The sequence below is a fragment of the Rutidosis leptorrhynchoides genome, chromosome 10 (assembly GCF_046630445.1).
Source record: "Rutidosis leptorrhynchoides isolate AG116_Rl617_1_P2 chromosome 10, CSIRO_AGI_Rlap_v1, whole genome shotgun sequence".
Taxonomy (NCBI): domain Eukaryota; kingdom Viridiplantae; phylum Streptophyta; class Magnoliopsida; order Asterales; family Asteraceae; genus Rutidosis; species Rutidosis leptorrhynchoides.
Genome location: NC_092342.1, coordinates 67,159,303 through 67,173,192, shown reverse-complemented (window position 1 = coordinate 67,173,192; position 13,890 = coordinate 67,159,303). Strand labels below are relative to the sequence as shown.

The following is a 13,890-nucleotide window of genomic DNA, read 5'->3' as shown; positions in this document are numbered from 1 at the left end:
ATTAATAATAATATTAATCCTAATAATAATAATAATAATAATAATAATAATAATAATAATAATAATAATAATAATAATAATAATAATAATAATAATAATATAAATAATAATAATATAAATAATAAAATAAATAAATAATTACGGAGTATATCAGTAAGATAGAGAGATAGAGTGTGAAGAACTGCGCGAGAATTCGATCAATTTATAGACATTTCCTGATCCCAAGCCCCATGCGATCGCATGGGTTTCATGCCCATTTGCCATGCGATCGCATGACCAGCTGGTACACACCCAATATGTTTTGTTTTCTTGTTTGTCGACATATTTTTCACTGTAGCAAAATAATGTCACTGTAGCAAATAGTGTTTACTGTAGCAAATAGTGTTACACTGTAGCAAATAGTACTTACTGTAGCAAGTCATTTTTACTGTAGCAAATATCGTTTTTACTGTAGCAAATACTGTATATATATATCTATTTACAAATGGGTGTTCGTGAATCGTCGATCAATAGTTAAAGGTTAACTGAATATATAACATTAGTTCAAAAAGTTTGAGAATCAATATTACAGACTTTGCTTATCTTGTTGAAATCATATAAAGATTAAGTTTAAATTTGGTCGGAAATTTCCGGGTTGTCACAGTACCTACCCGTTAAAGAAATTTCGTCTCGAAATTTGATTGAGATGGTCATGGCTGACAATAAGTATGTTTTCATGACTCATATGAGTTAAAAATTAGAGTTTTATCATCATTGAGTAATGTGAATAAAACAATTCGTTTATGTGAAGAGTACGAGTGAAACTATTGCAAAAGAGTGAAATGAGAAAATAAAGTTTCGTCATATCTTTTGACGTAGATAGGATTGATTTCCGGAGTTTAGGGGATTTAGAGAAAATCTTCGTAATAAGATTTGATTCTTCGGTAATTAAGGAAATTAGAATCCTCTTTGGTTAAATGCTATGATCTGTATCGATTGCTCTGTCTGATACTTCACTATAAATCCACCCTCGTTGTTTCCTTATTTCCACAGCTCACACCTTCTATTCTTTCTCCCTCAATTCATACTTTAAAGCATTTGTCACTATGCTCCATTCAATTCTGATTCTTGATATACTCCTAACTTTCATATCCATCATCCTTCTTTTTCATCTGCCGCAAGAAGAATCTATTCACTTCTACTATACTCTTGGTTTTATAGTGTTTTTAGTTCTCCCGTGTCTTTATGTTGCTATATGCATCGATATATATGGTTTGTAATTTTTGGGTTGTTGTTGGGTTTTATATTTTTCCTTATATTTCGATGTCTCTGCTTCTGTCTTTCTATAATCATTGACATCCACAGTTAATGCTCTCTCCTATTTGCTGCGATTTATACTCCCATTTCTATTTCGGAGCTTCATGCTTTTGTTTTCTTCTTCCCGACTTCAAGTCAAGCGAATAATGGTCCAGAATTCGTAGGTATGGAGTTTCGAATGATCATAATATACAAAGCAGAAAGGAAAGGTAATAGCACGATTTGATTTGTCAAATTACCAGAATATCCGGAAAAGACCGAATCATCAAGAAAAATATTTTCTTGATATGTTTAGAGGTTTGTAAGACCCGAATAATTATTAGTGTACTGCAGTGTAAATAATGGTACATAAAGTATGGAAATACAGTGCAGTAAAACATAAAGTATGGAAATAAAGTATGGAAATAATTGTTTATTGTAGCAAATAGTGTTTACTGTAGCAAATAGTATTTACTGTAGCAAAGTCGTTTTTACTGTAGTAAATAGTTTTTTACTGTAGCAAAGCCGTTTTGACTGTAGTAAATGGTGATTTTCGAAAACACTGTAGCAAAATGATTTTTACTGTAGCAAATAGTGATTTTCGAAAACACTGTAGCTTTTCGGGTACTGTAGCAATTCGAAAATACTGTAGGAAATTAGTGTTTTACTTGTTCATCTTAAACGTTTTAGTTAACTTATCTAAATATCAATCGAATTAATAAACGAATGTTACTATCATTTACTAAATAACTTGAAATTATATATATATATATATATATATATATATATATATATATATATATATATATATATATATATATATATATATTTCTTTATTTAATATACATAAATCAGTTTTTAAATACACATTGCAAGTTATTTATGAATAATTAATATTCCAACTTATTGTATGTATATATATATATATATATATATATATATATATATATATATATATATATATATATATATATATATATATATATATATATATATATATTTACAAATAGATGTTCGTGAATCGTCGGTCAATAGTCAAAGGTTAACTGAATATATAACATTAGTTCAAAAGGTTTGAGAATCAATATTACAGACTCTGCTTATCTTGTTGAAATCATATAAAGATTAATTTTAAATTTGGTCGAAAATTTCCGGGTTGTCACAAGAATCAAAAGGATAATCAAAAACCTGTTGATACTATCTCTCTCTATACTTAAACGTTCTCCCCTCACTTCTCACTTTTCGGCAAAAACCCTCACGTTTTTCGGCGCCGCCGCTCTTTCGGTAACTCGCCGGAGGTGCGGCCGACCTCATTTTTGGTGCTTTTCTCTTCTCCTCTTGCAGATCTGCTCCCTCGTTTCTGGTGGTTTCTCTGGTCGCCATTTTGGTGTTCGCCGGCAGCAGGCGGCGAGTGCTCTCGTGCACTCTGCTCGTCGGTGTAAATCTGTGGTCGTCGGTTTTCCTCTGGTATCGTGGGTCTAGTAGCTGTGCTTCAACGCCGACGGCTGGGTTTTGGTCATCCCTTCCATTCGCAGGCGGCGACCTCCGGTTGGAGGTCTGTGGATGTTTATGGTATGATCTTCTCCCTATTTTGTTGACTGTTCGTTATCGTTTGTATGCTGCTGTTCACTTTTACTTCGGTGGCTTCGTCGGAGTTAGTCTGCTTCTTTTTAGTTTCCTTCTTTTTTTACAAAATGGCGTTATTTGCTTCACCCTTTTCCCACCCCCTTTAGTCTGTTACTGTTTGCTTCTTGCGGAATCTGACTGCTGACTGGTTGTGTTACCTCCTTCTCTGGTGGGTTCCTTTTTGGTCTGGGCTGGGCTTGTGGGTTTGAGCTCGAGGTTGACTGGACAGGTCTGTTAGGGCTTGGGGTTGACTTGGGTTTATTTGCAGTTAGTCTGGTTTGGATTTTGGTGGGTTGCTCGGTGTTGCGGGCTTTAGGTTCGTTTGTTCCTTGGCGGTTTCATTGGGTCTGGTCTCATACGTCCTTCCTCCTTGTCGCCGGATTGGGTTCGGAACGGTCCGGTGTAGTTGCCGCCTTAGTGACTTTAGGGTCGTTAAGCGCCAAAAGATTGGTCTCCCGAAGTATTTTTCTCGGTTGGTGCCCGATCATCCGTATGGTAGGGTTTTGACAGGTTAGGATTTCCGAGCTGATTGCTAGGTGTGCTTGGTTGTGCTGGCCAACGGGGTTATGATTTGGGTTTCTAGTTGGTGCCGTCTCGAGGGGTTGTTCTGGGTTTGCCTGGCGTGCGAATTGGGTTCAGTGTTATGTGTCTGGGGATGATGCGACTTGGTGAGTGGGCTCGTGGATTGTTGTTTGCTGATGCTGGCTTCAGTTCAGGTGAGGACTTTTTTCAGGATTCGGTGATTTAGATGGCGGTAACTTCAAGGAATCATCAGCTTCTAGTTCGTGTTATTGTTGTATCGGGGTTCTCCCGAGTAGTGTTGTACTATGGTTTGTCTTACGGTATAGTGCACTTCCAAGTTCACGCTTGAACGCTTGTAGTATTTGTCAAACAGATGCATATATGTCAATGTAACAGCTCATGTAACGCCTTAGATCATCGGATCTATTTTCTCTTTATTTATAATAATATGTTTTTCGCCAAAAAAAAACAAATTATTCAATTTTATGTTTGAGTTTTGGGCCCGACCTGACCTGATTTGACCCGACACGTTCAATATTTTGTGCAAGTTATCAAATAAATTTTTAAGACCCCATTGGATTTTGATCCTAGAATCGCCACTGCGAGCTACTCATGTCGGGTTGTGAATTAAAAATCTCAATGACAAGCACAGTTGTAAAAAACGTGGGAGGGGGTCGAGACGGTCAGGATCTAAGAGCTTCATAACAGTCAAGACGTTATCGAGACGGATGTTGACTAACATTGCCTTTTTATATATATTTTCAAACATTAATATTTCAAACATAAATATGTAAAATTAAAGACAAATATCTATGTTTAATTGAAATATTGGTTTTTAATATGAAATATTGCTATATATATATATATATATATATATATATATATATATATATATATATATATATATATTAAAAGTAAACGTTGGTTAAAATTCGCCTAGACCCCGTCTCAAACTCGTCTTGACCTCGTCTCAACCTCGTCTTGACCCCATCTCAACCTTTTTTTGAGTTTTACCGCTGTTTAATCGTCAACCGTTTTTTATATCCGTTTTTTAGGTCCGTTACGACAGTACGCAAGTAAATCCGTTGCGACTACCGTCTCGATCATTTATTTACAGACACTGATGACGAGTGAAAAAACACCCTTTATCAGTGAACTAAATGTCTAAATGAAATAAGTTTTATATGGGTTATTAACTAATACATATTTTTCAGACAATCTATAACAATACACAATAAAAAATGAATTTATCAAAATGCTAACGCAAGTATACGTAATTTATATACACTAATTTATACGTACATGAATAAAAGTTAAACTGCCAAACTGGCGTGGTTTTCGACTTATGTATAGACAGGCATGAATAATATCCTATTTTCCCCTTCTTTTTAACATGATACGTCTGTCTAATTTACTTTTATAAAGGATGCTTTTTTAATCGAACTGCGGAAATTCTATAATGGATGTGTTATTAAGCCGATTATAAAACATAAACACATTCCATTTAATTACTGTACTTCTTTAATCGTGTAAATAAAAGCATAAACATAAACATGAGTATTAAGTTCATAATAACACAAATAACATGACACTATATATATATATATATATATATATATATATATATATATATATATATATATATATATATATATATATATATATATATATATATATATTATAAACTAGAAAGAACAAAAGCAGATCTATATTTATATATTAATATATAGAATGATCCAAGACTCAAGCTAGCACTTGAAAAGTTTTATTATCTAAACATAAAGCAAAACACATAATTTCAATTCATTAGAATTAAAAATCACATCATATCAAGCATTCGGGCCTTGAATCATAACCGGTTAGGGTAGAGGTGCACCACCACAATAATCTTGAAGAATATCACCTTCTTCAGAAGTAAAACCAAGCGAAGTTAGCATCGAAGGCCAACACTCGTGGGTAATCGTACGAATAGCTCGACAACAGTCCATTGTTAAGTAACTATCTCCATTAAGAAAGAAAAGTATGATTTCATTCGAGCACGATTTCAACTCTAGTAACGCACTCCAACAGTCCATTAGCCCACTAATATCCTTTTGATCTCCATGAACCCTAGAAACAACACCATTTGCAGGCTCGTTTACGATCACATTACGAGCCGTTGAATCAACTTTGAATGTATGAAGGCATGATAGTAAGAGTAGTGTGACTTGAAGAAGCCTGATTGAAGCCATAAGTAAGAAAATTGAAAGTAAATTTTAGAGCGTTCTTAGACGGTTGTAACTTGTAAGTATATATATGTGATAAATTATATGTTATGGTGCATATGAAGAGGTGCTACAAGTTTAATTGATTGGCTTAATGAAAGTAACCCAAAAGATTAAACGAAGAAAAGTAACTGCTAATGACTTGATGTTTTTTAAGCTATAATAAAGTTATGGCTAGTATTTTTTATTTTTGTAGAAAAACGAGAATATATAAAAAGTGAGAGCTTCTGATTATTACTACTTGCTAGAAAAAATTACTATTACTACTAAGAGTAATAATCTAGTGAAAGAAACTCATGAAAAGATCAAAAAGTAGACCAACTAAACGTACGTAATATTTGATCTTTATTGGAGGACTATGTCACATCTGGTCATCGATCTGGACCATTTTTATTTCATAAAAACTTAGCAACGTCTGAACATGACTGATTTTTTTTGTTACATTTATCAATAATACATTTATTATCCGCTACTTCAAAACCTAATTTTCAAACTCAATCCAGTTTTCGAATTGATTTTGGGGATTTCAGGATATTCGAATTATTACTCATGACTATTTCAAGAACCCAAATTCATCACAATGCTCCGTTTAATTGAAGATCACGACACGCTCGGATTCATCAACAACTATGTCCAATCACTGTTGGGAATGTTGTCATGAAAAGTGGTAACGAGGTGCGGTGGTGCTTCAAAATCGTTAGTATATTACTCGGTGTTTAAGAACAAGAGTGTGGCGGTTTTAGTTAGTTACTCCGTAATACTTGAGTTTTTTCTTGAGTTTGTGAGATCTTATTAAACGGAACACTATAAGTATGAATGTGAATTATTAATTGAATTGTTATTCATTAAATTGAGAGAAAACTGGTTATCAATTGAATTCAGAAAAGCTATTAGCTTCACTGCAGTGATCATTACAAAATGTGATTTTGATCGATTCTTTTGATCTCGAGTGTGACTTAACGAAAGAATTTAACGACCGTCATACACATGGATTATGCCTGTAAGATTTGTAAGTCAGGCAGCGTAAAAAATGTTTTAAGGACAAAGTTGGTAATTTGAGACAAACCACAAGACTATTGATCAAACCTAATATAGAATAAGATAAGTTTGAGTGCTGAATTTGGAAAAAATAAGATTGGTTTATTGATTTATCTCCGTTAATTGTGCAAACCCGAATCTAAGAGTTCACGAGAGTGTAAAACAATCAATTGAATGATCTACTCAACTAAATTGAGTAATTAATATCTATGATGAATTCTGATTAAGATGATCTGCTTTCAATCGGAGTTCAAAACATTTAGAGATCATGAGCATGATCACTTTGGGTTTTAAGATTAAAGTGACAAATTCATGTATAGAAGATGACAGAATCGTGAAATTTAAGGCTGCTTGTGTGTTGATGATGTATGAATTTGAACCTCTTATAGTCTTGTACACATAAAAACCCTACAATTAGTTTTAAAGAGTCAACACCTAGAAGATGGTATTGAGTTGCTAATCTTTTCAATGTGATATTTAGTAACCATTAAAAGTACTCAAAAATAAACTCCAAAAGACTTGGTCATATGCAACAATGAATCATTCTAAGCCTATATCATTTCGTATATTCTGGCCATGTTTGTCTTTGAACATGGCAAACAATATTGGAGGATAAAAACCATAATCCAAAATATACAAAGACACTTAATATGTCACCGATGAGTCGATGACTAATTAATCATAATTCATACATCCATTAAACTATAACCATGGAGTCAATTGAAGAAACACGGCTCAGGCTTTTATGTACAAGAACAAGAGATGCAAAGACAAACTGCAACCAAAGGGGAAGACACATTTTATAAGATAAACTTAATAATATATCCATCTTGATCATTTTTATTTTCTCTAACATAACAAGATGATGATTCCACTACATTTGTACAATATGCTACAAACAGGCAATGAAAATAATTTAACCGATCATACCAAAATTTATTTGAATATGGCATACAAAACCGACATCAAACAGACAAAGCCATAGAAATACATTCGCCTTTGCAGATAAAAAACGCTAACCTCAAGCTTTTCCATCCGAGCTTCAATTCTACTTATTCTAGCTTGCAAATGTGCGATTTGCTCACGGATTTGTGGGTCCATTTGGTCAGGCACATTTACAGTACTTTGAAGGAGCTCTAGCATACCATCTGCATCCTCTTCACCCGCAACTAATCTACACATTGTAAATACTGAAAACACTACCAGATTAGTTTCGATTCTGATTCCGATTGTAGCAATAGATTTATAGGTCTCGTAAACTACCTAACTGGATTCATATATACACATATATACGGAGTTCTATATACCCGAAAAAAGAAATGCAGGGGTGTTTAGATGTGTACATTTAATACGAATTAAATAATTACAGTAGTTTCTTAAGGAAACTAGTTTGCTTCTACAAACTTGATTGCGAGACAATCATAACTCTAAAGTGATCTATACAAATTCAAGTCATGATAATTGGTTTTAAGGCAAATTCAAACATCCTCTATGCACAATTTGCATTATATGATTTATATACCAGGACCAAAATCAGATATAAGTGACGAACACAGAGCTAACAAATGTGAGGCTACTAAATTTAAATACTAACTTTGAAACATATACACAAATCAACTGATAATAAAAACAGAAACTTGTAAAAGGAACATGATAAACACAAAAAGGCTATCCAATGTCATAACAATAATTGCAACAGAGCATACAAAATTACAAATCATACTGAAACAACTTTTATTTATTAATAAAATGATCAATAAATAATACTACGTATAAAGTATTATATTATAGGGTTAATTTACTAAACAAACTAGCCCTGTTCCATGCCTGCCGAGGCCAACAGCAATAGATAATAGCCTAATTAATGCTTGTAAGTAATAATTTCTCGTACAACTTCAAATAGAAAAAAAAAAAAAAAAAAAAAAAAAAAAAAAGAGAGTATTCTACGATATTGCAAATAGATTTTACATATAAACGATTTCAAAGCAAATTGGAATACAAGGTGAAACGGAAATTTAACCTGTAAGACAATGGTTCGGTTCGGAGTTGGAAACCCTAATTCTTGGGGAATTTGGGAAATTTGAGGGGATTTCAATCTCTTATATTATTATTTTCCATTTCGCTATATTATATATAGGAAGGATATAGGATATAAGATATGGGGTATCATTCTCACACACATTTTTTTATCCTCACACACCAATTTAAAGAAATGGATTATTATTAGAAGAATAAAAGGTTAAAATAGGTGTGTGAGGATCAAAAAAGTGTGTGTGAATCATCCCCATAGGATATAGGATATAGGATATAGGATTTATAACAAGGTGGTAGAAAAGATTAAAATTAAACAAAATTACAAAAATAATGAAATAATTGAGATTATTATATAATAACTTGTTCATCGACGAGATGGATTTCTGATAGTTTACGAGCGGATTTCTTCCCCGATTTTCCAGATACTTTTGATAAAAAATAGTTTCTTGAGAATTCAAATTCCTCTTCATCGATATAATTTTCATCCATTTTAGATGAAACTAAAATATATCTCTGCACTTGCAATGAGAATAGCAGAAGATCAATTTGGTAAGGAATACGAGTTGCGTTTTCCGTGATTGTGCCCTAACTACACTAATTTTCCCGCCAATTTTCCCGCTAAAAGTAACACTGAGTATTGCAGACTTAAGTACTGGTAGTAGCTTTTTATGTAATTTACAAGTTTAGTCCCCATGATTTGCTCAATTCTCAATTTTTACGTTTTGGTTTTTACTATTCATCCTTGTAAAGTAGTACGGCATCAATATTTCAAACTTTGTACTTGGTACTACCTTAGGTTAAACGAGTTGGTAGTCCTGTCCATCAGAGTGTCTTCTTATCTTGACCAGTTCGTGATCTTTGAATTCTGTCAAATGGGAATTCAGCGTGACCTGTCTACTCACCAGAAACCGCTCTCTACAACTTGTGAACAACGCATCAATGGGCATTCCTAAATATAACCAAAAAAAGCTTTTCAATATATGATCACACATTAAAAATATTAAACCGTTCTGATCCAAACCTGTTTTGATCTGCTACCCAACCCACTTATTTTGCCACCTTTAACCATAAAGAAGATATTAAAAGGGTACCTTCTTCATCAGGATGGGCTAATTGATGTTCTGCAAGAACTTTGAAGACACTTTGAGCATTCGGTGTCAAACTCTGTAAGACGATCGAGGCCGTCTTGACACTTTGTGATGTTCCACCATGAGCAAGTATAAAAGGATGAAACACGGCTTCGACTTGTAAGGAGCAAATGTAAGAACATGATGCCAACACCAATTGAACTGTACATGAAACATTTTCTTGTCCCACACTGTCAATGTTATTATCTTACACAGTTCCAAATAAACATAGCAATTATGACCCATTTACCTATTAATAGACCATTATCTAGTTTTATTAAATTAATTAGATGGATTTCACTTACAAAGAGGTGCATTCACATGGTCTATAGAAGCAACAATGCGAACATGAGAACAAGCAGCAATTCTTGCCAAAAGATGCTGACTATCAGAATCTCGCAACCCGGGCCCATCAATATTGTGAATGACAAGACAGACTAAGCATTCGTTTTCTGCTGCGTGGGGACCATCAAGAAATGCAATAAGATCATCCATTGACCGAGAATTAAAAGGTTGTTGATCTTTTTGCAAGCCCCCAGAAGACGATCTTGAACACGCTTTCAGTTGATCCCATAATACTTCAGTCATTGATGTAGCTACCTGCATATTTGTCCTTCATTAAAAGGTAGATAAATACAAGTAAACTGCATATACCCATCAAGGAAAGCAAATTAGCAAGACATCATGTTATGTAACTGATGATTGATAAGAGTGTATTATCTGATCCACAACAATTAATCACAAAGGTGAACTCAATTAGAATGAGAAGAAAAAAAAAAGTAAACAAAAATGTCCGATGTTACATTTGCAGTTATGTAATTTAAACAACATACCTGTTTAATATTAATTGACTGAAGATAACCATTAACAACAATCACGCTATAATCAGCTAAGGATGTTGCGGCAAAATCTTCAATCAAACTCTTCTTAGATCCAAAACCATACATCAAAAGACCAAAACCATACCTGCATTCAGTTACAAAAGGACATTTAAGTGATTTTCCATCTTTCATTTATTTAACAACAAAACTGAATTGAATAAACCTCTTTTTAAAACAGGGGAAGATTAACAACATATGAATTAAGAATATATACATACCTCAACTCAAAAACCCACTCATTATACAAACTTTTGAAACTACTTATCAACAAAGCAATTTCTTTCTCGTGCTTTGGCTCGATCTTAGACAACTCAGCTCGAAGATCCTGCAGTTTTCGAATTCCAAAAAGAAAATGTTATGACTTAAGACCTCCCTCTTTTACAAATTGTCATATTTTTAAGGTAATATATTTTTCTACTCCTATGTTTATCGATATGCACTCAAAAATCACCTACAACTTAATAAAAACAATTACTAATAACCATTTTCACAGCAATGTTTCTTTGAAATAAACAAGTATTATAAATATATATTCATCGGAGTAGATGAGTATATATTATATATTATATTTATATTTATATTATATATAGGATTTATAAGAAGGTTGTAGAAAAGATTAAAATTAAACTAAATTGCAAAAATAATGAAATAATTGAGATTATTATATAATAACATGTTCATCAACGAGATCGATTTCTGATAGTTTACGAGCTGATTTCTTCCCCGATTTTCCAGATACTTTTGATAAAAAATAGTTTCTTGAGAATTCAAATTCCTCTTTATCGATATCATTTTCATCCATTTTAGATGAAACTAAAATATATCTCTGCACTTGCAATGAGAATAGCAGAAGATCAATTTAGTAAGGAATACGAGTTACGTTTTTCGTGATTGTGCCCTAACTACACTAATTTTCCCGCTAAAAGTAACACGGAGTATTGCAGACTTAAGTACTGGTAGTAGCTTTTTATGTAATTTACAAGTTTAGTCCCCCTGGTTTGCTCAATTCTCAATTTTTACGTTTTGGTTTTTACTATTCATCCTTGTAAAGTAGTACGGCATCAATATTTCAAACTTTGTACTTGGTACTACCTTAGGTTAAACGAGTTGGCAGTCCTGTCCATCAGAGTGTCTTCTTATCTTGACCAGTTCCTGATCTTTGAATTCTGTCAAATGGGAATTTAGTGTGACCTGGCTACTCACCAGAAACCGCTCTCTACAACTTGTGAACAACGCATCAATGGGCATTCCTAAATATAACCAAAAAAAAGCTTTTCAATATATGATCACACATTAAAAATATTAAACCGTTCTGATCCAAACCTGTTTTGATCTGCTACCCAACCCACTAATTTTGCCACCTTTAACCATAAAGAAGATATTAAAAGGGTACCTTCTTCATCAGGATGGGCTAATTGATGTTCTGCAAGAACTTTGAAGACGCTTTGAGCATTCGGTGTCAAACTCTGTAAGACGATCGAGGCCGTCTTGACACTTTGTGATGTTCCACCATGAGCAAGTATAAGAGGATGAAACACGCCTTCGACTTGTAAGGATCAAATGTAGGACCATGATGCCAACACCAATTGAACTGTACATGAACCATTTTCTTGTCTCACACTGTCAATGTTATTATCTTACACAATCAGTTCTAAATAAACATAGCAATTATGACCTATTTACCTATTAATAGACCATTATCTAGTTTTATTAAATTAATTAGATGGATTTCACTTACAAAGAGGTGCATTCACATGGTCTATAGAAGCAACAATGCGAACATGAGAACAAGCAGCAATTCTTGCCAAAAGATGCTGACTATCAGAATCTCGCAACCCAGGCCCATCAATATTGTGAATGACAAGACAGACTAAGCATTCGTTTTTGATGTGTGGGGCCCATCAAGAAATGCAATAAACGATCCTGAACACGCTTTCAGTTGATCCCATAATACTTCAGCCATTGCTGTAGCTACCTGCATATTTGTCCTTCATTAAAAGGTAGATAAATACAAGTAAACTACATATATCCATCAAGGAAAGCAAATTAGCAAGACATCATGTTATGTAACTGATGATTGATAAGAGTGTATTATCTAATCCACAACAAGTAATCACAAAGGTGAACACAATTAGGATGATAAGAAAAAAAAGTAAACAAAAATGTCCGATGTTACATTTGCAGTTATGTAATTTAAAAAACATACCTGTTTAAGATTAATTGACTGAAAATAACCATTAACAACAATCACGCTATAATCAGTTAAGGATGTTGCGGCAAAATCTTCAATCAAACTCTTCTTAGATCCAAAACCATACATCAAAAGACCAAAACCATACCTGCATTCAGTTACAAAAGGACATTTCAATGATTTTCCATCTTTCATTTATTTAACAATAAGACTGAATTGAATGAACCTCTTTTTCAAACAGGGGAAGATTAACAACATATGAATTAAGAATATATACATACCTCAACTCAAAAACCCACTCATTATACAAACTTTTGTAACTACTTATCAACAAAGCAATTTCTTTCTCATGCTTTGGCTCGATCTTAGACAACTCAGCTCGAAGATCTTGCAGTTTTCGAATTCCAAAAAGAAAATGTTATGACTTAAGACCTCCCTCTTTTACAAATTGTCATATTTTTAAGGTAATATATTTTTCTACTCCTATGTTTATCGATATGCACTCAAAAATCACCTACAACTTTATAAAAACAATTACTAATAACCATTTTCACAGCAATGTTTCTTTGAAATAAACAAGTATTATAAATATATATGCATCGGAGTAGATGAGTATATATTATATATTATATTTATATTATATTATATATAGGATTTATAAGATGGTTGTAGAAAAGATTAAAATTAAACTAAATTACAAAAATAATGAAATAATTGATATTATTATATAGTCCTGTTCATCAATGAGATCGATTTCTGATAGTTTACGAGCTGATTTCTTCCTCGATTTTCCAGATACTTTTGATAAAAAATAGTTTCTTGAGAATTCAAATTCCTCTTCATCGATATCATTTTCATCCATTTTAGATGAAACTAAAATATATCTCTGCACTTGCAATGAGAATAGCAGAAGATCAATTTGGTAAGGAATA

At 33.0% G+C, this 13,890-nt stretch overlaps 1 protein-coding gene and 2 pseudogenes across 1 annotated transcript; all 3 read right to left on the bottom strand.

Moving 5' to 3' along the window:
- Positions 1-5,282: 5,282 nt before the first annotated feature.
- Positions 5,283-5,654, bottom strand: LOC139871637 (egg cell-secreted protein 1.2-like). The gene has a single exon (XM_071859355.1). It carries the CDS (start codon positions 5,652-5,654, stop codon positions 5,283-5,285), a length of 372 nt encoding a protein of 123 aa, XP_071715456.1.
- A 3,902-nt stretch (positions 5,655-9,556) lies between these two features.
- On the bottom strand, positions 9,557-11,569 carry LOC139870358 (origin of replication complex subunit 2-like; annotated as a pseudogene).
- Positions 11,570-11,865: 296 nt separating this feature from the next.
- Positions 11,866-13,820, bottom strand: LOC139870357 (origin of replication complex subunit 2-like; annotated as a pseudogene).
- Positions 13,821-13,890: the final 70 nt, after the last annotated feature.